The sequence below is a fragment of the Hyla sarda genome, chromosome 11 (genome assembly GCF_029499605.1).
Source record: "Hyla sarda isolate aHylSar1 chromosome 11, aHylSar1.hap1, whole genome shotgun sequence".
In the NCBI taxonomy this organism is placed as follows: domain Eukaryota; kingdom Metazoa; phylum Chordata; class Amphibia; order Anura; family Hylidae; genus Hyla; species Hyla sarda.
Genome location: NC_079199.1, coordinates 61,630,174 through 61,656,292, shown reverse-complemented (window position 1 = coordinate 61,656,292; position 26,119 = coordinate 61,630,174). Strand labels below are relative to the sequence as shown.

The 26,119-nt window shown below is 42.3% G+C and overlaps 1 protein-coding gene across 9 annotated transcripts in view; it reads right to left on the bottom strand.

Annotated features, from left to right (window-relative positions):
* The window catches only part of RYR3 (ryanodine receptor 3), a 991,818-nt gene that overhangs the window by 570,875 nt on the left and 394,824 nt on the right, over positions 1 to 26,119 (bottom strand). For all 9 annotated transcript variants that reach the window (XM_056545312.1, XM_056545313.1, XM_056545314.1 and 6 more), the window contains 4 exons: positions 20,622 to 20,736; positions 20,393 to 20,525; positions 18,519 to 18,622; positions 10,468 to 10,603 (listed from right to left, as the gene is read on the bottom strand). In XM_056545312.1, coding sequence (XP_056401287.1) covers positions 10,468 to 10,603; positions 18,519 to 18,622; positions 20,393 to 20,525; positions 20,622 to 20,736 — 488 coding nt within the window. The remainder of the gene's footprint in view (positions 1 to 10,467; positions 10,604 to 18,518; positions 18,623 to 20,392; positions 20,526 to 20,621; positions 20,737 to 26,119) is intronic.

The window sequence follows — 26,119 nt, the reverse complement described above, 5'->3', positions numbered from 1 at the left end:
TCTTTGCTGTAGGTTCCCTCTCCCCAAGTCCCTAGTTTAAACACTCCTCCACCCTTCTAGCCATCTATGGAATGCTAAAAATATTTTTGCATTTATTCAGCTGACAGTTGTTTCTCCCGACCTCCACACATGAATATGTGTGTTAATAGGGGGTTAATCCTACATCACATACTTTGTACAGTAACTTTTGCATACAAAAACCCGAGTTCCAGACATTGACAATCCTTGTGGATTTAATTCCTAATAGGCCCAACACATTTCCTCTCATCAAAAATCCTCAGGGACCTTGTTGACAGCATGGTCAGAGCTGGTGTTTGTATGTGTGCACATATACAAACACCAGCTCATGTGAATAAGGGGGAAAACTAGCAAACTACCATGTATGAGGATGTGCAAGTTATTAATTACTAACCACTGACCACCAGGAGATCAAACTCACAGTGCTACACAAACATTCATGTTCCCAACTAGGAGACGGAAGGAGCAAGCCACAGCAAGAACACTCTGGCGCCGAATTGTGTCTCCTAGAACGACATCACTCCAGACAGATGGAGTGGAGTTTAAACAGTTAACTGAACCGGCCAAAGGTAGTTGGTTCATATGACTTGAGTTCAAGGTGGACACCTGGACACCTTCAGGCTATGGCTACAATATGACTTTTAACACTGCTGACTGCAGGCCACAAGAGTTCATGCTACAAAGAATACTGAAAGACTTCATAATGGAGGGCAGATCAATAGTTTAAAATTCATAGTGATTTTTATGTCCTGATATGCTTTGTTTATTCTCTATTGGATAATAACCAATAATTAATTGTCACAGCACATTTTACAATGAAATAGATGACATTATTTTGTGAATGTCACCTCTGAATACATTAACACCTTTTGTTTGCTGTTCCCAAACAAGCCTCTCTCTAAGTAAATCAATTAATATTAGAAGTCCTTCTATATATTTTGTCCTTTAAAGGCCAGCTGGGCTTTTGTGTTTCATCTTGACGAGTCTGAAAGGTGAATAGGGAATGTTTAACCGGCAGGAACACATTGTTTAGATTGCTGTGAGACATGTTTAAAGATCCAGTTATGATAAAATATAATTGTTTTGTCCAATAATGAATTCTGAAGCACAATATTGGCCATATTCTCCTCACCAATAACATACAGAACTACTAATAGATGTTTAGTTTAACATTTTTTACATAGGTATCTACTCGTGGGCATTAAAGGGGAATTCTGGGATTTTTTTTATTTGACTGTGCTACAGGGGCTGTAAAGTTAGCGTAGTTCCTAACATAGTGTCTGTACCTGTATTTGATGGGTAGTCTCACAACTCTTATGTGATCTTTTCCCCAATGTTTATTTTTAGAGTGTTGTCTCAGCTTTTCCCAGGTTGCATTGTGGACCAAGACAGTACATCACTAGTCAGGTGTTGAAAGGGAGCCTGTCTGAGTTTTAAGGGGTGGAGCAACCGTTTGGTGGGAGGGAGATCATTCTCCAGAGGGCTGCAGGGAATTGTAGTTTTTAAGCACAGCACAGCATGCAAGGCAGCTCAGGTGTGCTGCAATGGGTGGGTGGCTGATGTGTAGGAGAAAGAAAAGTGACCACCCATTTCTAAACCAACCATCCTGGGACTTGTAGTTGGAGGGTGGGAACAGGAAATAGTCAATTCGCAAAAAGAAAGCAACAGCATTTTGGTGGACTCATAACACAGTCATGTAGCCCCAAGAAAGCACGGATCCTTCCTAAGCATGTCCATTATGGTCAGGCAGGTAAGTACTAAAGTCTCCTTATAATTGAAAAACCCCTTTAACTTAAAATAGCCAGGTCTGAAATAATGCTAGCCAGTAACAATGATAGGTCCAGCAGTAGCCACAGGGCCTCTATTACAATGAAAGCTCTAGTGTGCCTATAGCTGCTTTGCCTCCACAGTATTATTAATAATAGTTAGGAAATTTGTATAAGGGGTGAAAGATAGCCCCCTCAGAAGGATGCTGCTCCCACAGAGCCCCCATAATACAGGCACGTTATTCCCACCCAGGACAAAAAGTAAAGCAGGTGTGTAATGATATTTCATTTATCACATGATCTCCCAAAACTGTCAAGCAATTTTCATTAAATGATTCAATGGTTTACTGGGGGAAAAGAAGAAACATTCCAGAGGCTGATCATTGATACCTTTCCAGATGGCAGTAAAAAGTGGTGACTGTCTCTGCTAACCTTGCCTAAACCCCTTAAGGACGCAGGGTTTTTCAGTTTTTGCATTTTCGTTTTTTTCCTCCTTACCTTTTATAAATCATAACCCTTTCAATTTTCCACCTAAAAATCCATAATATGGCTTATTTTTGCATCACCAATTCTACTTTGCAGTGACATTAGTCATTTTACCTAAAAATCCACGGCAAAACAGAAAAAAAATCATTGTGCGACAAAATCGAAGAAAAAACACCATTTTGTAACTTTGGGGGCTTCCATTTTTACGCAGTGCATATTTCGGTAAAAATGACACCTTATCATTATTCTGTAGGTCCATACGGTTAAAATGATACCCTACTTATATAGGTTTAATTTTGTTGTACTTCTCGAAAAAATCATAACTACATGCAGGAAAATTTATATGTTTAAAAATGTCCTCTTCTGATCCCTATAACTTTTTTTATTTTTCCACGTACACGACGTAACGAGGACTCATTTTTTTGCGCCGTGATCTGAAGTTTTTATCGGTACCATTTTTGTTTTGATCTGACTTTTTGATCACTTTTTATTCATTTTTTAATGGTATAAAAAGTGACCAAAAATACGCTTCTTTGGACTTTGGAATTTTTTTACATGTACACCATTGACCGTGCGGCTTAATTAATGATATATTTTTATAGTTTGGACATTACGCACGTGGTGATGCCACATATGTTTATTTTTATTTACACTTTAATTTTTTTATGGGAAAAGGGGGGTGATTCAAACTTTTATTAGGGAAGGCGTTAAATGATCTTTATTAAAACTTTTTTTTACTTTTTTTTTGCAATGTTATAGCCTCCATAAGGGCCTATAACATTACATACACTGATCTTTTACACAGATCACTGGCGTGTATTAACATGCTTGTGATCAGTGTTATCGGCGCTTGACTGCTCCTGCCTGGATCTCAGGCACGGAGCAGTCATGCGCCGATCGAACACCGAGGAGGCAGGTAAGGTCCCTCCCGGTGTCCTGTAAGCTGTTCCGGACGCCGCGATTTCAGCGCGGCAGTCCTGAACAGCCCGACTGAGCAGCCGGGATAATTTCACTTTCGCTTCAGACGCGGCGGTCAGCTTTGATTGCCGCGTCTGAAGGGTTAATACAGGGCATCACCGTGATCGGTGATTAGCCACGGGTACCGGCATATTGCGGGAGCCTGCGGAGGACGTAAATATATGTCCTTTGTCGTTAAGGAGTTAAGTAGCTTTCGTTTTTCCTTTCTGTGCGCTCTAAAACATTATGGTAGTACAAAGACAATGACTGTATACTCTGTTTAGCTGTAATATTAAAGGGATGTTCCAGGAATTTTTTTTATTTGACTATGCTACAGAGCAAGTTAGTGTAGTTCATAATATAGTGTCTGTACCTGTGTGTGACGGTTTTTTCACAATTCTTCTGTGATTTTCACCCCATTATTTCTTTTTACCAGCATACAAAATGACTGTTGTCTCGGATTTTTCCCAGCTTGCAATGCAGACGAGACCTGACTCACTAGTCAGCTGATGACAGGGAGATTGTCTGATTCAATGGGTGGAGGGATCAATCTGCAACTAATGCAACAGCTGGAGGCACCCTGATTGAAAACCACACTGATTTGAATGGATGCAGCTCATTTATGTTTCAATGAGTCATATGGCTGATGTGTGGGAGGGTCACATGAGCAGCGTGGGCTACTATAGTGGATGGGCCCGCCCTGTTGGGGCTCTCCACCTGACACGGTGGATTCTTCTTGCTGCAGGACTTGTATATTTCTCTACACATTGCATATATGTATAATATGTCAATTGTGGGATTTGTAGTCAAAAAAAGAAAAGTCAAATGGGAAATACTAGTTCACAAACAGCTAGCCACAGTGTTACGGTAATCTCACAACATAGCCATTTAGCCCCAAGACAAGCGCAGATCCTTCCTAAGCATGTCCATTACTGTCTGCCAGGTACGTACTAAAATCACCTTATGCTGGATAACCCCTTTAATTTACATATCCAGGAAAATAAATGATATATATATATCGATGTGTGTGTATATGTATATGTGAATTGTATTTCAATCATATGTGACATATATATTAATCAAGCAGCCTCCATCATGTGGCCACATAAGATCACTATATATATAGTTCTTCAATACATATATAGTTCTTCAAACACTGTCAGTACTCCTTGTGCAGTTATCTCTGGCACGCAAAAGCGTATTCCTCTGACATGTATCTGGCCTGTTAACACAGTTTTGTTGAATGTCATATTTTTCTGCAAACACCCCTTAAATATTTCTAGTTGTGTACACGCAAGGCTTCTAAAGCAACTGTATTTTTTAAATGCTGGTTTTATTAAACTTGCCTTGTTATAAGATAAACTCAGTTCAAAGCATTGAAACTTAAAGGGGTACTCCACTGGAAAACGTTTTTTTTTTAAATCAACTGGTGCCAGAAAGTTAAACAGATTTGTAAATTACTTCTATTTAAAAATCATAATCCTTTCAGTACTTATCAGCTGCTGTATGCTCCACAGGAAGTTCTTTTCTTTTTGAATTTCCTTTCTGTCTTACCACAGTGCTCTCTGCTGACACCTCTGTCCTTGTCAGGAACTGTCCAGGGCAGGAGAGGTTTGCAATGGGGATTTGCTCCTACTTTGGACAATTCCTAAAATGGAAAGAGGTGTCAGTAGAGAGCACTGTGGTCAGACAGAAAGGAAATTCAAAAAGAAAAGAACATGCTCTGGAGCATATAGCAGCTGATAAGTACTGGAAGGGTTAAGATTTTTAATTAGAAGTAAGTTTCCAGTCTGTTTAACTTTATGGCACCAGTTGATAAAAAAAAAGTTTTCCAGTGGAGTACCCTGTTAAAGTTGACAAGTAGGTTGGTGAAAAATTACCCAAAACAGATAAAACGATCCTTAAAAAAAAATATGTCTGGTAATGGAATTGTTTGTCCTAGAGGGTCTGTTAATTCATCTCTGTCTTTGCTCCCCCCCCCCCCCCTCTGCTACACAAAAGGATAGCACTAGCCACAAGGAGGAGTTGGGTCACTGTTAGGGCTACCATCAGGAATTTTGGGACCCCTTACACAGCTAAAGGCCTGTCCCCCCCTGATGTGGTCTGCCCCGACGCCGCCCTTGGGCCCTTGACTCCGCCCCTAGACCTTTCTTTTTAGTACTACAAAGACAGTAAAAAGTAAGACAGACCTATACCTTTCTAATTTTTCCGTATATGGGGCTGTATGAAAGCTTATTTTTTGGGCCGTGATCTGTAGTTTCTATCCGTAGCATTTTTATTTTGATGGGACTTTTTGATAGCTTTTTATAAAACATTTTTTTGGCATATGAATTGACCAAAAATGTGCTGTTTTTTTACTTTAGTGTTTTTTTATGTAAATGTAAAAAAACACTAAAGTCAAAAACTGCACATTTTTGGTCACTTCATATACCAAAAAATGTTTTATAAAAAGCTATCAAAAAGTCCCATCAAAATGAAAATGTGGTTTAAGTAATCTAATATTTTAATAGTTCGGACACTAATGCACACGGTGATAGCACATATATTTATGTTTACATAATTTTATTTGAAAAAGTGAAGTGAAATGTATCCAATAGAAATCAGTGTAATTGGCACTCCATTAGTGCCGCCTGCCGTGACTTTCTGCACTAAAAGAGCCCTGATCGGACGGCGAGGAGGCAGTTAAGGGCCCTTCCACCATCTGATCAGCCAGCTTGAGCTCATCCCATTTAGGCGTCTAAAGAGTTAATGCCATACATAGGCCCGATCGTCGATGTCAGCCATTAGCCATGGGTCCCGGCTACTAATAGCTGCCTGGACCCACCGGGTATGAAGAGCGCTCAGCTCCTGAGCGTGCATCAAAATGCAGAAGCGGTTGCAGACCATATGTTTACATCATGTTTCTTAAGGGGTTATGTAATAAAAGCTATATAGAGGAGTTTAAGGGTATGTGTTTCATATAGTTTGGGTAGGCCCCTTGTTAGTAGTTTCTGCCCCATATAGTTGTAGGCCTCTCTGAGAGGGGCCGGGGCCTAAAACAACTATATGGGAGCAACTATAAACAGAGGAGCCTACCCAAACTATATGGAAGCAACTATTAACAGAGGGGGCTACCCAAACTATATGGAAGCAACTATTAACAGAGGGGCCTTCCCAAACTATATAGGGTGCTCCATATAGTTTGTGTAGGCCCCTCTGTTAATAGTTGCCCCCATAGTTGGGGTAGGTCCGGGCCCCTTTCAGAGAGGCCTACAACTATATGGGGGGAAGTTGTTAGCAAAGAGGAGCCCATAACAACTGTATGGGACACAACTTGCCACCATATAATTGTTGTATGCCCTTTCTGCTGCTAATTGTTGCCCCCTTATAGTAGGCCTCAAATTTTACCCCCAGGCAGCAGGCCCCAGCTCAGCTGCCTGCAACCGCACTATAGCTCAGTTCTACCCCAGGCCCCCCAGCCCCAAGTCACAGTATATATTTTTTTCTCATATTTATGACAGGCTCTGCTCCAGTTCTCTTAGGCTCATTTGCCGCCGCCACCACTCACCTCTGTGATAGCCAGGCCCAGCGGTGCCGCACAGCAGCAGTAGAGTACCTCTCCTCTGTTCCGCCACACCACAGCGCTACTGTGCATGAGGAGGAGCAGGGCTGGCGTGCTGTATCAATGTGCAGTGGGTGTGTGCAAGGAAGTAGTACCTCCCGCCGGCCACCGCAGATTTAAAGAGGCAGCGTCCGCTGGCCTTGGAGGTATGTGTGGCAGTGGCGCGCTGCTGCAGGGATTCTTTTCTGACAGTGACAGGCAGCATGTGTGTGTGTATGACTGACTGACTGACTGTATCTAGTCAGTCAATCAGTCAGTGAGTAGTGGTGGGCCCCCAGCAGTCAGTGAGAGACAGTCACAGTCACTCACTGGCAAGCCAAAAAAAAAAAGAAAAGGTCCAAGGCCGACCGGGCCCCCTGAAGCTCCGGTCAGCCTTTGGAGCGTGTTGCTGAATGTGGGAGAAGGGGCTGCAGTGGGGGACTGCTGGTAGTTGTGATGAGGATTCTGAAAGGCATCATGGTTGCATGTGGTGCGGGTGAACAAAGAGGCCATGATGACACATCAGAAGTGCTAACTGCGAGGAGTGGTGAGGATAATGAAGAGGAGTTTAAAGAGAAGGATGTCAGCGGGCCTTCTGGTCCGAGCAGCTCAGGAGCAAGTGACGGCGACGCTGGTGCTGGATCTGAAGGCTTGAGAAAATAAAATTTCTAGAACAGAACAGTCAGAACAGAACAGTCGGGTGTTGATGTACCTAGCTATTTACAGTATCCTACCATGTGGAAATTCTTTGCTATGTTACCAGATGCAGGAAAGCAGGCACAGTGCCGTATCTGCAGAGAGAAAGTGAGGCGCAGGCAGGGTCCAAATTATAGATTTCGGCCTCTACGTCAGTACCTCATATATCTCAAAGCCTGGGAAGAAGTATACCTAGTACACCAATGCCTGCTTTCTGCTGGCTACAGATAACTCTACCTCATCACTGTCTGCTGTACACTGGATACTACTAGAAACACCAATCCACCATCACCCTACTTGCATCCAGGCCTACCCATACACAACCCATCATCCACAATAAAAGGGATAATTTTTGGCACGCTTGGAAAAATCCATGCTGTCTACTTCACTTGCTAGACATGTTATCTATTGGGGTTGCATGTCCTCCAGACAACAGTATTCTCCCAGTCACCCTGTTGTAGTCACCTCAATTCCTACCTGGCCAAGTTGTTGGTGGCACAGGCCCTCCCATACCATCTTGTGGACTCCACGGCCTTCAGGCAACTAATAGGGTGTGCCCAGCCAAGGTGATACAATCCTAGTCACCATTATTTTGCTGAGACAGCCTTACCATGCATGCCATGGTTGATACGGGGAGTAGTACCTTCGGCCAGGGGCAATACATGGCCGAAAACAAGCTTTGCTCCATTTCTGTTGTCTTTGCTCCATTTCCCAGTCTGGGCTGCCTGGCTGGGGCAAAATTAAAATGTATTGTGTTTGCTCAGGCAAACACCCTGCGGCCAGCTAGGGTTGCTGGCCAAAATCAAATTTGCAACCACCCTGCGGCCAAAATGCGTATTTAGTTGCCATTATTTTGCTGAGACAGCCGTACCCTGCATGCCATGGTTGATATGTAGAGTAGTACCCATGGCCAGGGGCAATACATGGCCGAAAAACTGTTTGCTTCATTGCTGCTACTTCCAGCCAGGCCTGGGCCGCCTGGCTGGGGCAAAATTTAACACATTTATAGCAGTTGCTTTTGCAACCACCCGGCAGCCAGCCAGGGCTGCTAGTCGAAATCAAATTTGTTGAGATTGCAAACACCCTGCAGCCAGGGTCAACCTAGTCACCATTATTTTGCTGAGACAGCCAAACCCTGCATGGCATGATTGAGTAGTACCCACAGCCAGTTGTGCTCCATTGCTGCTACTTGCTTTCTTTTGCAACCACCCTGCGGCCAGCCAGGGTTGCTAGCCAAAATCATATTTGACATGTTTGCTTTTGAAACCCCCCTGCAGCCAGCCAAGGCTGCTGGCTAGCACCAAACATGTTGTGTTTGCAACCACCCTGTGGCTAGCCAGGGATGCTGGCCAAGTTCAAATTTGTTGCATTTGCTTTTGCAACTACCCTGCGGCCAACCACAGCTGCTGGCCAAAATGAAATTGACTGTTTGGCCAACCTGCTACTTCAAGCCAGACCCCATGGACGTCTGGCTTACCAGATTAGACTAATGACAGAACTTTCCCAGTTTGCCATAAGTGTTCTCTCTTGACCACCCTCTAGTGTGGCTTCGGGAAAGTGTTCACCGCATCAGTGACATCAGTCACAGTCTTCCATCTCATGCTGTATGCTAGTGACATCAGTCCACCATCTCGTGCTGTAGGCTATAAACATCTGTCTTCCATCTCATGCTGTACGCTGTTAACATCAGTCAGCCACCACCTGCTGTACGCAGGTACTACTAGTAACACCAATCCACCATTACCCTACTTCCAGCCAGGTCTACACATTCACAACCCATCATCCCCAGAAAAGGGACAATGTTTTCTGCTTTTCATACAAGAGCTATTTCTTCTTCAGGGTTTTTACTATTTTAGAATGCTAATTCTGTTACTTCTCCCAAAAAAGGGATAATTTTCAGAATGCCGATAAAGCCACAATGTCTTCCCATGCCTCCGTGTGCATATTACCACTGGCATGCATCTATCGACAACCAGGGATACTTTATGCTGGTTTACTTTGGTATGAATAAGCGTAAAAAATGGGTGAGCTAGAATAGTTACATTTGTTATCGCATGTCGTCATAACTGATCCTTACAAAGATTTTAAAAGTACTTGAATACACTCTAACATTGTTAGACACGATTAGAGCTGTTAGGCAGTGTTTTTAAATGTGTTTAGGGGCTTTTTTCATTAGGTTCGAGTGGAACCAAGTCGACCAGAACTTGCGATATTCGAAAAGTTTGGCGAGTCTGGTGAACCAAACTTTTTAACAGTTTGCTCAACTAGTAAATACATGTCTTCTTGATATGCACATAGTTCTGCCTCCAGAATGTAAATGGCTCTCCCCTTCTTTCAGCTATTTATCATCATTATTAGCAGCAGCTCACAGCATAGACCAGGGTTTTGTGATCTAACCCCTTCCTTGCTGTTATTTTGCTCTTGTTTGTTTCCTTTCTACTCACACAGCACCTTATAAACCCAGTTCATCAATAAACCCCTTCCTCATCACAGCAAAGTTCTGTAACACTAGCTATGTTATATCATAGCAGTGGGGAGTGTGATTGGTCAAAGGAATAAAGGAAAGGAAGTCCAGGTGCTAACAAGCAGATCTGTTCAGGTCCTGCCTATGAAATAAAAGGAGAGACAACTGCACTGTGAGAAGGCTCTCAGAAGCTTTATATCAGCAGTAAGAGCCCCAGGTTTTTACTGTATTGGTTTTGAAAATGCTTCTGAAAGTACAGGTAGGCTTAAAAATTTAGCCTCGAATTTAGTGTAAGTTCGCACATCTCTAGTGTTAATGATTAGGCTAGTAATTAGTAGTTGCCAAGACATAGGGCCAAAAGGAGGTATCACAAAGAGAACCAACCAACAGACCGTGCAATATTTTTTTATCATATAATACTTTCTTATTATTGTTTTATGTATGCACTGTATAGTATATATGCAACTTTTTTGTACAGAAAGTCTGACATCTTTACTTACAGTTTACGAAGACTGCAAAACGCAGGAATGATAGGTAGCGCTCGCCCTCTATGGGATTCCATCCAATGTCTGGGTATCCTTTGGCTATTAACATTGGACAACTCTGCAGCCCACAACCTGCCAAGTATGTCACAACCTGTGGAAAAGCAGACAAGCCTCTGAAGAGAAGTTCCAAGTTATCATAGCAGTCTTGAGAAGGCAAAACTGAATGACAGTGAAGGGCTCTAGTTGTTTTCTTTCCAAAGCACATTACTCTGTTTAGATGCCTGGATGAAGTCGAGTTGCTGACAGGTTTAAAAAAGTTAAGATTCCTAATTTAGTGAAGGCTTTAGAGGGATGCATGTTTAGATGTCTAATAGGCTTGTCAAAAACCTAATATCAAAGCTGCAGCCTTCATTCCCAGAGGCCACATGCTTCCACTTATTTACTTATTGTAAATATAAAGGGTTTTTACTGGTTTAAAAAAATTATGGATCATCACTATATAACAATAAGGTATATATAATAGACTGTATATTTCAATTCCTCACTATTTTTAAGTTATTAGCTTATTACCTTGTTGTCACCAAATAAGGGCACTTTCTGTATAAATGCCCCCCTCCTGTCTAAGAAGTTAATATTCCATACTTTATCAATTGGATTGTATATATTTTAGTCTATACTATCACACTGTTATTATTACACTGTAACAAACTACCAGAAAGATGTGTACATCAGCTCACAGAGCATTGCCTAGACTGTTTTTTGGAGGGGGGGGGGGGATATAAGCCTCTGCTTGCAAGTAACACTGTCCTCATTCACTCACAGAAAACTAGTATCCTGAGGATGGTGTTGAACTGAAACACAATGGCCCTGATTTACTATTTCAAACCCAACATCACTAGAACCTTATATTTCCCATCCAATGTTAAAACATAACTTTTATTGAGCCATGATGAAAATTTAACTCACTATTGAAAAAGTAATTGTGATTGCATGCTGCTGCATGCCTAAATATCCCTAGGTTGGAGATGTTGTGGCTTGAGTCCACAACTCTCAATGTGAGTTGAAATTAAAATAAATGTCACTTTGCCCGCCCGACATTTCGCCACAAGCTGTGGCTTTCTCAAGGGCTAAAAGGCAACTGGCCTCTTAGCCCTTGAGAAAGCCACAGCTTGTGGCAAAACGCCAGGCGGGTGGGCAATGTGACATTGCTTTTAATTTCAACTCACACTGGGAGTTGTATACTGCAGCCACATCTCCAACCTAGGGATATTTAAGCATGCAGCAGCATGCAATCACAATTACCTTTTCAGTAGTGAGTTTAATTTTAGTCATGGCTGAATAAAAGTTATGTTTTAACATTAGATGGGAAATATAGGGTTCTAGTGATCACTTAGTGATCAATTGTAAATAATTGTTCTATAATAACCCACCATCCATAGGTCCTCTCTATTGATATAGAATTAAAAAAAAAAACTTGACCAACTCTCCATTTTACTAAAAAAAAGGGGCGTGGTCGTCTGGAAAAGAGTGTGTGATTACCGACAAAGAGGCATGTCCTCAACATTTTCACAAAAAAACTACATATTTACTAAGTTTTCCACAGAAAATGTGGTGGATATGAGCTGAGGAAAACTCTACAGATCAGAGCATGTGTTAAAAGAGCTAAATGTAGGGAAACCTAAGTAAATACTGTGGGAAAAAAATGTAGGGAATTAAAACCCACAAAGAAAACTCCACTCCACTCTTAGTAAATCAGGCCAATGTATATCAGAAACATATATAACTTTGCATCTATACAGTAAATAAGTATTTTTTACCTAAAACGGAAAACCTCCTTAAGTCCCCTTTAAAAGGGTACACCGGTGGGGGGAAAACATTTTTTAATCAACTGGTGCCAAAAAATTAAACAGATTTTTAAATTACTTCTATTAAAAAAATTTACCCTTCCAGTACATTTAAGCAGCTGTATGCTACGGAGGAATTTTTTTTATTTTATTTCTTTTTTGTCTTGTCCACAGTGCTCTCTGCTGACACCTCTGTCCGTATCAGGAATTGTCCAGAGCAGCATAGATTTGCTAAGGGGATTTTCTCCTGCTCTGGAAAGTTCCTGATACGGGCATCAGATGTCAGCAGAGAGCACTGTGGACAAGACAAAAAATTTATTAAAAAAGAAAAGAATTTCCTTTCCCATACAGCTGCTAAAAAGTACTGGAAGGTTAAAGATTTTTTTAACAAAAGTAATTTACAAATCTGTTTAACTTTTTGGCACCAGTTGATTTAAAAAAATAAATGTTTTCCACCGGAATACCCCTTTAAAGCACATCATTCGCCTAAACTGACCCCTGTACTGTAGGCCCATAAGCACATTCTCCTCACTGTGCTATGTCCTAACATACAAATATTTCATATTGTGTTGGTCGATTATAAACAAACATGCAGACTGCTCACATGGTGGCCTCTCCTGACGTGCTTGTTTTAGTAAATTCTTGTATTTCCTATATAAAAAAAAAAAAAAATATATATATATATATATATATATATATATATATATATATTGGAACATATTTTCTTATAGCTCTGTGTCGTGACGTTTTTCTGTACTAGAAACGTAAGAATAAATGGGTGTTACTACACTGTCTGGCATTATTAGCTTGGAATGGATAGTGCCACCTTTCACCAGCAGATGGCAGAAAGTATTACAGACTGCAGTTCAAATAGAGGGATGAGGAAGGGGGAGGGAGAGAATCACAGCTCCAGCTTTGTACATGTGTATGTTCCACAGTCTTTTCCAACCAGGGTGCCTCCAGCTGTTGCAAAACTACAACTCCCAGTATGTCTGGGAATGCTTGGAGTTGTAATTTTGCAACAGCTGGAGGGACCCTGGTTGGAAAACACTGCTATTTTCTCTACATGTGTGAACATATGCAGTATGTATGTGTGTGTTTCTTACAGTGATTTTATGTGTTGTATATATTTGCCTGCCTATGTATGTGTATAACAGATAGTAATGTGTATTCGTGTGTAAACGTAAGTTTGTGTGTTATAGTGTTTAATGTAGAATGCAAGTTTGTCCATCTTCTGAAGAACCTTTTCTTTCCTTTTATACATTTCTGTGTTTTGCTCTGCATATGACTGGCTCTCTATTTATAACGTTTTGTTCAGCTGGAACAGCATTTTCCATTTTGTAATTAACATGAAATTAGCACTACAATAAGCAATGTGGGTGGCAAAGTACCCTAAAGAAAGCCAAAATATGCACTCTATATATCGATCAGCAATTGCAAAATGAAACAAAAAACATGAACAAATGCAAGTAAAGAAAATATAAAAAAAATAAATAAAAACAACAAAAAAATAGCCTTCAAAAAATTCTAATCTGATGGGTCAGCTATAACATTTAAACAGTACAAGCAGCTTAATAAAATCTGTAAAAATATAATAAAAACAGCAAAAATTCTAAATGAGAGACAGGTGGCCAAAGAAAGCAAAACTAATCCAAAATATTTTTTTAGATATATAAATGCAAAAAAAACAAGGACAGAGCATGTAGGACCCCTTAATAATGATAATGGGGAGGTTGTCACAGGCGATAAAGAGAAGGCGGAGCTACTGAATGGGTTCTTTAGTTCTGTATATACAAGGGAAGAAGGAGGAGCTGACATTGGCCAGGTAAGTGCTGGTAACACATCATGTAAGGTACTGAACTGGCTTAATGTAGAGATGGTACAAGGTAAGTTAAGTAATATAAATGTAAGCAAATCTCCAGGGCCAGATGGATTGCACCCAAGAGTTCTTAGAGAGGTAAGTTCAGTAATATCTGTACCCCTGTTCATGATATTTAGAGATTCTCTGGTGTCTGGTATTGTGCCAAGGGACTGGCGCAAGGCGAATGTGGTACCAATCTTCAAGAAGGGCACTAGGTCTTCCCCAGGAAACTATAGACCGGTAAGTTTAACGTGCATTGTGGGTAAATAGTTTGAAGGACTTATAAGGGATTACATACAGGAATACATAGGGGATAATAGTATTATAAGTGATAGCCAGCATGGGTTTACTAAGAATAGAAGTTGTCAAACCAATCTAATTTGCTTTTATGAAGAGGTGAGTAGAAGCCTTGACAGAGGAATGGCTGTGGATATAGTGTTTCTGGATTTTGCTAAAGCATTTGATACTGTCCCTCATAGACGTCTGACAGCTAAGTTAAGGTCTTTGGGTTTGGAAATTTTAGTTTGTAACTGGATTGAACACTGGCTCATGGATCGTACCCAGAGAGTGGTGGTCAATGATTCGTACTCTGATTGGTCCCCGATTATTAGTGGTGTACCCCAAGGTTCAGTATTGGGCCCGCTGTTGTTTAATTTATTTATCAATGATATAGAGGATGGTATTAACAGCTCTGTTTCTATCTTTGCAGATGACACCAAGCTTTGTAGCACAGTACAGTCGATAGAGGATGTGCATAAGTTACAAGATGACTTGGATGGACTAAGTGTCTGGGCATCCACTTGGCAAATTAGGTTCAATGTGGATAAATGTAAAGCTATGCATCTGGGTACTAATAACCTGAATGCATCGTATGTCTTAGGGGGGATTAGACTGGCAGAGTCACTGGTAGAGAAGGATCTGGGTGTACTTGTAGATCACAGACTACAGAATAGCATGCAATGTCAGGCTGCGGCTTCCAAAGCCGGCAGGATATTGCCATGTATAAAAAGAGGCATGGACTCGAGGGACAGGGACATAATACTCCCCCTTTATAAAGCATTGGTACGGCCTCACCTGGAATATGCTGTTCAGTTTTGGTTGCCTGTTCATAAAAGGGACACTGTGGAGCTGGAGAAGGGTGCAGAGACGCGCCACTAAACTAATATGGGGCATGGAACATCTTAGCTATGAGGAGCGATTAAAGGAGTTACAATTGTTTAGTCTTGAGAAGAGACATTTAAGGGGGGGGGGGGGATATGATAAACGTATATAAGTATATTAATGGCCCATACAAAAAATATGGAGAAAAACTGTTCCAGGTTAAACCCCCCCCAAAGGGGGCACTCCCTCCGTCTGGAGAAGAAAAAGTCCAAATCAAGGGTTTTACATTCAGGACAATGTAAGATCCTGTGCAGGTGGAGAACAGAAATGTAAATGACCTCTATTAAAAAATCTTATGACCATAGTTCTCTCTGCTGACACCTTTGTCCATTTTAGGAACTGTCCAGAGTAGGAGCAAAACCCCATAGAAAACCTATTCTGCTCTGGACAGTTCCTGACATGGACAGAGGTGTCATCAGAGAGCACTGTGGTCAGATAGAAAGGAAATTCAAAAGGAAAAGGGGTACTCTAGTGGAAAACATTTTATTTTTTTAAATCAACTGGTGGCAGAAAGTTAAACAGATTTGTAAATTACTTCTATAAAAAAAACGTAATCCTTCCAGTACTTTTTAGCTGCTGAATACTACATTCTTTTCTTTTTTGGAACACAGTGCTCTCTGCTGAATCACTAGCACAATGCTCTCTGCTGACATCTCTGTCCATTTTAGGAACTGTCCAGATCAACATATGTTTGCAATGGGGATTTTCTCCTACTCTGGACAGTTCTTAAAATGGACAGAGATGTCAGTAGAGAGCACGGTGCTCGTGATGTCAGCAGAGAGCTATGTGTTCCAAAAAGAAAATAATTTCTTCTGTAATATTCAGCAGCTAATAAGTACTGGAAGGATTAAGGTTTTTTAAAAGTAATTTACAAATCTGTTTAACTTTCCGGCACCAGTTGATAAAAAAAAAAAAAGTTTTCCACCGGAGTACCCCTTTAAGATTTTTTAATAGAAGTAATCTGCTAATCTATTTACAGTGGGGATCAAAAGTTTTGGCACCCCAGGTAAAAATTTGTATTAATGTGCATGAAGAAGCCAAGGAAAGATGGAAAAATCTCCAAAAGGAATCAAATTACAGACTACACATTCTTATAATATGTCAACAAAAGTTAGATTTTATTTCCATCATTTACACTTTCAAAATAACAGAAAATTGTGTCTGCAAAAGTTTGGTCACCCTGCAAAGTTAATATCTTGTACTGCCCCCTTTGGCAAGTATCACAGCTTGTAAACGCTTTTTGTAGCCAGCCAAGAGTCTTTCAATTCTTGTTTGAGGTATCTTTTGAGGTATCTTATCTTCCTTACAAAAGTCTTCCAGTTCTTTGAGATTTCTGGGCTTTCTGTCAAGCACTGCTCTTTTAAGGTCTATCCATAGATTTTCAATTATGTTGAGGTCAGGAGATTGTGAATGCCATGGCAAAACCTTCAGTTTACACCTCTTGATGTAATCCCCCGTGGATTTCGAGGTGTGTTTAGGATCATTATCCATTTGTGGAAGCCATCTTCTCTTTAACTTCAGCTTTTTCACAGATGGCATCAAGTTAGCATCCAAAATTTGCTGAAATTTTATTGAATCCATTTTTCCTTCTACTGGTGAGATGTTCCCAGTGCCACTGGCTGCAATACAACCCCAAAGCATGATTGATCCACCCCCGTGCTTAACAGTTGGACAGAGGTTCTTTTCATTAAATTCTGTTCCCCTTCTTCTGCAAATGTACCTTTGATCATTCCGGCCAAAAAGTTCAATTTTAACTTCATCGGTTCACAGAACTTGTTTCCAAAATGCATCACTCTTGTCTATATTTTCATTTGCAAAGTTCAAATGTTGATTTTTGTGGTGAGGACGTAGAAGAGGTATTCTTCTGATGACTCTTCCATGGAGACCATATTTGTACAAGTATCTCTTTATAGTGGAATAGTGTACCACAACTCAAGTGTCTGCCAGATCTTTCTGGAGGGATTGTGCAGTCAAACGTGGGTTTTGAATTGTTTTTCTCACAATCCTGCAAGCTGTTCTGTCTGATAGTTTTCTTGGTCTTCCAGATCTTGCTTTAACTTCCACTGTTCCTGATGACTGCCATTTCTTAATTACAATCCAAACAGAGGATATTGACATCTGAAAACATTTTGCTATCTTCATATAGCCTTCTCCAGCTTTGTGAGCATCAACTATTTTCAGTTTCAGATTTCTAGACAACTGCTTAGAAGAACCCCTGGTGCTGAATGTTGGGGCAAGGTCAGATGAGTCTGGGCATTTAAAACCTTTGAGATTGACATCACCTGGTCTTCCCAGATGATGATTGAGAACAATCCATGACACTGGCAGGTCTCAGCTTTGCAAAGGGGGCAGTGCATGCTATAAATTCTGCAGGGTGCCCAAACTTTTGCAGACGCCATTTTGCCATGATGGAAATAAAATCTAACTTTTGTTGACATATTATAAGAATGTGTAATCTGTAATTTGATGCCTTTTGGAGATTTTTCCATTTTCCTTGGCTTCTTTATGCACATTAATACAAATTTTTACCTGGGGTGCCCAAACTTTGGATCCCCACTGTAACTTTCTGGCACCAGTTGATTTTATAAATATGTTTTCCAGTGGAGTACCCCTTTAAGGGTGTATTCACACGTAAAATATCCTGTGCATATCTGATGTACAGGATTTAAAGCTGCAGGGCTCAATGCTAACTAAATGACTGAAGACAGCTCTGCAGCTTCAAATTCTTGACAGTACGTATGAATTGAACCTAAAGCCAAAATAGGCATTATGCATCAGTTCAAAATAGATTTTGCACCATTGCTCGCTAACCACTGCCAAACGTACCCTTCTAAACTTTGACAAATGTTCAGTTTTTGTTGTCATCATTCTGTCAAGTTTTCAAGTTTTTTTTTTTTGCTGTGATTTTTTTATGTGTCAGAAAGGCTGTGTGAATACCGTACAACCTTATGGACAAGATGTAAGTGACTGCTACTTCTGGGTTTAAGCAAGTGACAAAATAAAGGTTGGTTAGTTTTCTCTTATTCATCTCTTTTTCTAATAATTTCCCCTTTGTCAGAAACATTTCCCATATATTTGCCTTTCATGTTGTATATCTGCATAAAATTATCAAACCATTATGATGTGCACAATGTTTGTGTGACTACAGTGCGTGACAGGAAAGCGGCTCTTCAATTCTGCAATGATTCACAAACAAATACCTTCTCCAGATCTGGTTCCTGCAAAGCCAAGGCAAGTTCATTGTTATCCATAACAGATGCTGCAGCGACATCTAGAGGCGTAGAACCTCTCATGGAGGGAGATGCTGTCAGGAGAGAAACAAGTTGAATATTTGTGTGTTATCTAAAGGGCTCATAAAAATGCAAAACTACTAGGGAATTCACAGATTGTGATAGGATAAGATACCACAAGAGAAAAGGGGTTTTAATCAGCAAACAGCACAATATAAAGAATAATTCTAGCAAAAAACAAAAAAAGAAGAAAAAAAAATAGCAAGCACAACTACCTAATACACGGGTGCATGCTGCTATGGCAAATACATTGATCAAAAATTGCGCTAAGAGCCTCCATTTTTTTGACCAAGAGTGCTGCTGCAACCTTCTTTTTTTGTATACTAAGAACAATTCTAGATTTCCATTTTACTATTATTTAACTACATGCATCAATTAGTATGTATAAATATACAAGGACAACATTAGTATGTGTAAAATTGTCATCTTCTGATCCTTATACTTTATTTTTTGCATACAGTTTGGTATGAGGGCTCAATTTTTGCGCCATGATCTGAAGTTTTTATCGGTACCATTTTTGTTTTGATGGGACTTTTTGATCGCTTTCTATACATTTTTTATGGTATACAAAGTGACCAAAAATACACAAATTTTTTTTTACGAGTACGCCATTGACTGTGCAGTTTAATTAACATTATATTTTTATAGTTCGGACATTTACGCATGCGGCGATACCACATATGTTTATACTTATTTTTGTTTATTTTTTATAATTTTTTTTTCAACTTTTATTAGGGAAGGGGTTAAATCACACTTATTAATAATTTTTTCCCCTTTTTTCCCTTTTTTTTTTTTTTCTTTTTTACACATTTATAGTCCTCATAGGGGACTATAACATGCAATCTTCTGATTGCATATACTGCTCAATGCTTTGCCATAGCATATATAAGCATTCTTTTTTTGCTGTGATCTGAAAGGTAAGGTTTAATTTTCTTTGCTAACAGGTAAAAAAAAAAAAGCAATCCCATTATTGTGTGGTATAAATACCATTTTAAATCTTTATTAAATGGGCTGCTGTGTCTGTGTGAATGTATAGTTTGTTTATTTGCAAAAGGTTTTATTGTAATGAGACATTGTCTTTAAAGGGGTACTCCGGTGCTTAGACATCTTATCCCCTATCCAAAGTATAGGGGATAAGATGCCTGATTGCGGGAGTCCCGCTGCTGGGGACCCCCGTGATCTTGCACGCGGCACCCCGTTTATAGGGACATCACGCCTCCGCCCCCGTGTGACCTCACGCTCCTCCCCTCAATGCAAGCCTATGGGAGGGGGCATGACAGCTATCACGCCCCCTCCCATAGGCTTGCATTGAACGTCACATGGGGGGGGCGAGGCGTGAGGTCCTGTGGTCGCCGGTAATCAGACCCGGAGCGAACACTCTCCGGGGACTGATTATAAACGGGGTACCGTGTGCAAGATCACGGGGGTCCCCAGCGGCAGGATTCCCGCGATCAGGCGTCTTATCCCCTATCCTTTGGATAGGGGATAAGATGTCTAAGCACCGGAGTACCCCTTAAGTTATTAGAGCAGCTCACACTATGAACACAAAGGCCCAAATTTATGAATTTGCCTGGAACCAAAACTGTCAGGTTTTGCCCATAGCAATCAATCACAGCTCACCTTTCAATTTACCAGAGCTCATTAAGATATCAAAGCTGAGCTGTGATTGGTTGCTACGGGCATGGGCTTCCAGTAGATTGATGCCAGTGGTCTGTAGTGTCATACATTAAGCCTACAAGTCAAAAGAAATTGCTACACAACTATATTTTTCTGTAAGTACATACCAAGGCCAACACTGCTGTTCTCCAACAGGTAGCCGAGATGCTCAAACATGGCCTTTTGGTTTTGACGACTAATTCTGCAGAAATAGCAGAGAAACCTGCAGCAACTTGCCACCATCTTCGGGAAAGCAATTTGCTGAAATAAAAAGAACACAGATGATATAAAAAAAAATTTTTATCAGGTTGTTAGACCCTTTAGAGGATTTGCAAAGACATGCAACAACCAACCTACCTGAGACTTGTCTCCTCCCAGTACATTCACCATGACTTCCATAACTGTTTCATGCATCCCTAAAACTCGCATCAAGTTTGGATGCTGATAGAAGACTTTGTTGTTCATGATATCACTAAAAGGAAGGGAAATGTTTATAAAGCATCATCAGAGCTGTGAACGAGACTAAGGCTTGACAACTTGACAGCATTATAGAAAGGAAACCCACTTTTACTGTTACAGGGGCGGACATACCATATGTGCAGCCTGTTCAGCTGCACAGGGGCCCAGGAGCCCAGGGGGGCCCAGCCGGAACTGAAACTGTTAGCGAGTCAGTGAGTGACAGTCACTCACTGACCACTGGGGCCAGGCCCGTCTTTAACGTGGGGCAAAAGGGGCGGCTGCCCCGGGCCCTCTCATTCCTGGGGGCCCAAAAGCAGCTAGCCCCTTTTCCCCCACGCGGGGCCCTGGTCATGACATCCCAGGCTGAGAAACAGGCCGGCCAGGCGTCAAAATTTTAGACTGAGGGAGGGAGGGGGCCCACAACCACCGCCGCCACCCACTACCTTTTTTGGGAGGGGGCCTTTTTCTAATTCATTGCCACCGCCTCCGCCGTCAATCTTCCACAGGCAGCCACTATCCCAGGACCGCTGTGGCTGCCTGGGAAATAGTCACGCCCACTGACATGACGTGCGACGTCACGGCGGGCCGCGGGCATCATAGAGATGAGAGGAGCGGAACAAAGAGGAGTCCTCCGCTCCTCTCTATCAGTGATTTACAGCCCCCACACACGGCCTCCAGGCTGCAGCGTCACTCACCGCCAGATGGACCGGTATATCATCCGGATTACAAGTGAGTTGAGGGGTAGGGGTTGTTTGGCAGGGGGGTGGGGTGAGGATTGGAGGGAGGGGGGGTGCAGGGTTGCGATTGTGTGTGTGTGTGGGGGGGGGAATTATGCATGTGATTGGAGGATAATAATGATTATTATAATCCTCCCCTCACATGTATCTATCATCTCCCCCTCACATGTATAGTCTGATAACCCCCTCCCATATAATCTTATTAGGAGATTATACTTGTGAGGGGACTATAAATGTGAGGAGGGGATTATCAGACTATACATGTAAGGGGGAGATAATACATATATGTGAGGGGAGGATTATAATAATCCCCTCCTCACCTGTATAATCCCCTCACATATAATCTGATTATGATATTATATATGTGAGGGGATTATCAATGTGAGGAGGGGATTATCAGATTATACATGTGAGGGAGATATGATAAATATATGTGAGGGGAGGATTATAATAATCCTCTAATGTGTATAATCCCCTCCTGACATGTATAATCCCCTCCTCACATGTATAATCCCCTCCTCACATGTATAATCCCCTCCTGACATGTATAATCCCACCCTCACATGTATAATCCCCTCCTGACATGTATAATCCCCTCCTCACATGTATAATCTGATTTTGCGATTATAAATGTGAGGAGGAGATTATTAGATTATACATGTGATGGAGAGATGTTACATATATGTGAGTGGAGGATTATAATATTCCCCTGCTCACATGTGTAATCCCCTTCTCACATGTGTAATCCCCTTCTCACATGTATAAGGCTTGGTTCACATTGATGAATCTCCAGAAGCGATCCCTTTGGGCGGCGCTAGGACCGTGCAGATCTTTTTGCAGATCCACTCAGAAATGCATTGCTGTCTGAAGATTTTTCAGTGTGAACCTAGTAATTATAATAGTTATATCCTGTATTATATTCCAGAGCTGTACTCACTATTCTGCTGGTGAGGTCACTGTGTACATACATTACATTACTTATCCTTTACTGATCCTGAGTTGTATCCTGTATTATATTCCAGAGCTGTACTCACTATTCTGCTGGTGAGGTCACTGTGTACATACATTACATTACTTATCCTGTACTGATCCTAAGTTATATCCTGTATTATACTCCAGAACTGTACTCACTATTCTGCTGGTGAAGTCACTGTGTACATACTTTACATTACTTATCCTGTACTGATCCTGAGTTATATCCTGTATTATACTCCAGAGCTGTACTCACTATTCTGCTGGTGAGGTCACTGTGTACATACACTACATTATTTATCCTGTACTGATCCTGAGTTAAATCCTGTATTATACTCCAGAGCTGTACTCACTATTCTGCTGGTGAGATCACTGTGTACACACATTACATTACTTATCCTGTACTGATCCTGAGTTATATCCTGTATTATACCCCAGAGCTGCACTCACTATTCTGCTGGTGAGGTCGCTGAGTACATACATTACATTACTTTTCCTGTACTGATCCTGAGTTGTATCCTGTATTATACTCCAGAGCCGCCATTCATATAACAGAACCTGAGGAGCCTCACAACAGTCAAATCTAAAAGTTTCCTTAGGAGACGAGGTGAGTGACCTGCTGCTTCCACCATAAGTAATGTAAAGTGAGCCTTCATTTATCGCAATAGTTAGATTTTGCACATGTGTGCCACCCGTTGTATAAGATGTCACGTTGTATAGGGTCACTTTACATTACTTATGTACTGAGTTATATCCTGTATTATACTCCAGAGCTGTACTCACTATTCACTAGACTGTCCGGGAATGCTGGGAGTTGTAGTTTTGGACCACCTGGAGAGACACTGTTTTGAAAACACCTCCTTAGTCAGTATTTTCCAACCTGAGCTTCTCCAGCTGTTGCAAAACTACAACTCCTAGCATTCCCCCAGACAGTCTTTAGCTGTCCAGGCATGCTGGGAGTTTTAGTTCTGCAACAGCTGGAGGCACTCAGGTTTGGTAGGTAGGTCCTTAGTCCATTGTTTCCCAACCTGGGTTCCTCCAGCTGTTGCAAAACTATAACTCCCAGCATGCCCAAACAGTCAAAGCCTGTTTGGAAAACACTGGACAAAGGGCCTACCTACCAAATGTAACATGGCTACCCACCTACCAACCAAACTTATACCTGCCTACCTACCTACCTAGCACCAAACATTTTACCTGCCTTGCTACCAACTGAACTTACTAACTGCCTAAATATCTTGCAAATTTACTACTTGTCTACCTACTTAGAAAATGTTCTACCTACCTAACTAGCATATGTACTACTTGCAAACGTACTACCCGCTTACCTAGCAAACATATTACCTTGGGGGGGGGGGGGGGGGGGGGGGCAGGCATATTCTTTGCACAGGGGCCCTCTGCTGTCTGTGTCCGCCCCTGTGTTAATAACAGAAATCTATCATCACTTTCATGCTGCAGAACCACAAGTTTCTGTCCTGATGATCTGTGGTTTAGGCAGCATGACTGATGAAAGGTTTCCTTTTAATGGGCACTGTCACATAAAAAAAACTTTGGACATGTTTAATAGACATGTCAAAAGTTTTCATCGTTTGGGGTCTGAGTGTTCAGACAGTTGTCACGATGCCGGCTGGCAGGTAGTGGACCCTCTGTGCCAGAGAGGGATTGGCGTGGACCGTGCTAGTGGACCGGTTCTAAGCCACTACTGGTTTTCACCAGAGCCCGCCGCAAAGCGGGATGGTCTTGCTGCGGCGGTAGTGACCAGGTCGTATCCACTAGCAACGGCTCACCTCTCTGGCTGCTGAAGATAGGCGCGGTACAAGGGAGTAGGCAGAAGCAAGGTCGGACGTAGCAGAAGGTCGGGGCAGGCAGCAAGGATCGTAGTCAGGGGCAACGGCAGAAGGTCTGGAAACACAGGCAAGGAACACACAAGGAACGCTTTCACTGGCACTAAGGCAACAAGATCCGGCAAGGGAGTGCAAGGGAAGTGAGGTAATATAGGGAAGTGCACAGGTGAAAACCCTAATTGGAACCACTGCGCCAATCAGCGGCGCAGTGGCCCTTTAAATCGCAGAGACCCGGCGCGCGCGCGCCCTAGGGAGCGGGGCCGCGCGCGCCGGGACAGAACAGACGGGGAGCGAGTCAGGTAGGGGAGCCGGGGTGCGCATCGCGAGCGGGCGCTACCCGCATCGCGAATCGCATCCCGGCTGGCAGCGGGATCGCAGCGCCCCGGGTCAGAGGACGTGACCGGAGCGCTGCAGCGGAGGGAGTGAAGCGAGCGCTCCGGGGAGGAGCGGGGACCCGGAGCGCTCGGCGTAACAGTACCCCCCCCCTTGGGTCTCCCCCTCTTCTTGGAGCCTGAGAACCTGAGGAGCAGACTTTTGTCAAGGATGTTGTCCTCAGGTTCCCAGGATCTCTCTTCAGGACCACAACCCTCCCAGTCTACTAAAAAAAAATTTTTCCCTCTGACCTTTTTGGCAGCCAAAATTTCCTTGACCGAGAAGACGTCCGAGGAGCCGGAAACAGGAGTGGGAGGAACAGATTTGGGAGAAAAACGGTTGAGGATGAGTGGTTTGAGAAGAGAGACGTGAAAGGCATTAGGGATACGAAGAGAAGGAGGAAGAAGAAGTTTATAAGAGACAGGATTAATTTGACACAAAATTTTGAAAGGACCAAGATAGCGTGGTCCCAACTTGTAGCTAGGGACACGGAAGCGGACATATTTAGCGGAGAGCCATACCTTGTCTCCAGGGGAAAAAACGGGGGGAGCTCTTCTTTTCTTATCCGCGAACCTCTTCATGCGTGAAGAAGCCTGTAAGAGAGAATTTTGGGTCTCTCTCCATATAATGGAAAGGTCACGAGAAATTTCATCCACAGCGGGCAGACCAGAGGGCAAGGGGGTAGGGAGGGGGGGAAGAGGGTGACGGCCGTACACCACGAAAAATGGGGATTTGGAGGAAGATTCAGAGACCCTGAAGTTATACGAGAATTCGGCCCATGGAAGGAGATCTGCCCAGTCATCCTGGCGGGAGGAAACAAAATGTCGCAAATAATCACCCAGGATCTGGTTAATTCTTTCTACTTGTCCATTGGACTGGGGATGATATGCAGAGGAAAAATTTAATTTAATCTTGAGTTGTTTACAGAGAGCCCTCCAGAATTTAGACACGAATTGGACCCCTCTATCCGAGACAATCTGCGTAGGCAACCCGTGAAGACGAAAAATGTGTACAAAAAATTGTTTAGCCAACTGAGGCGCAGAAGGAAGACCAGGAAGAGGGATGAAATGTGCCATTTTGGAGAATCGATCAACGACCACCCAAATAACGGTGTTGCCACGGGAAGGGGGTAAATCAGTAATAAAATCCATACCAATCAGAGACCAAGGCTGTTCGGGGACAGGCAGAGGATGAAGAAAACCAGCGGGCTTCTGGCGAGGAGTCTTATCCCGGGCACAGATAGTGCAGGCTCGCACAAAGTCCCCAACATCCGTCTCCAGAGTCGGCCACCAATAGAAGCGGGAGATGAGTTGCACAGATTTCTTGATGCCCGCATGACCTGCGAGATGGGAGGAGTGACCCCATTTGAGGATTCCGAGGCGTTGGCGTGGAGAAACAAAGGTCTTTCCTGGAGGAGTCTGCCTGATGGAGGCAGGAGAAGTGGAGATCAGGCAGTCAGGTGGAATGATGT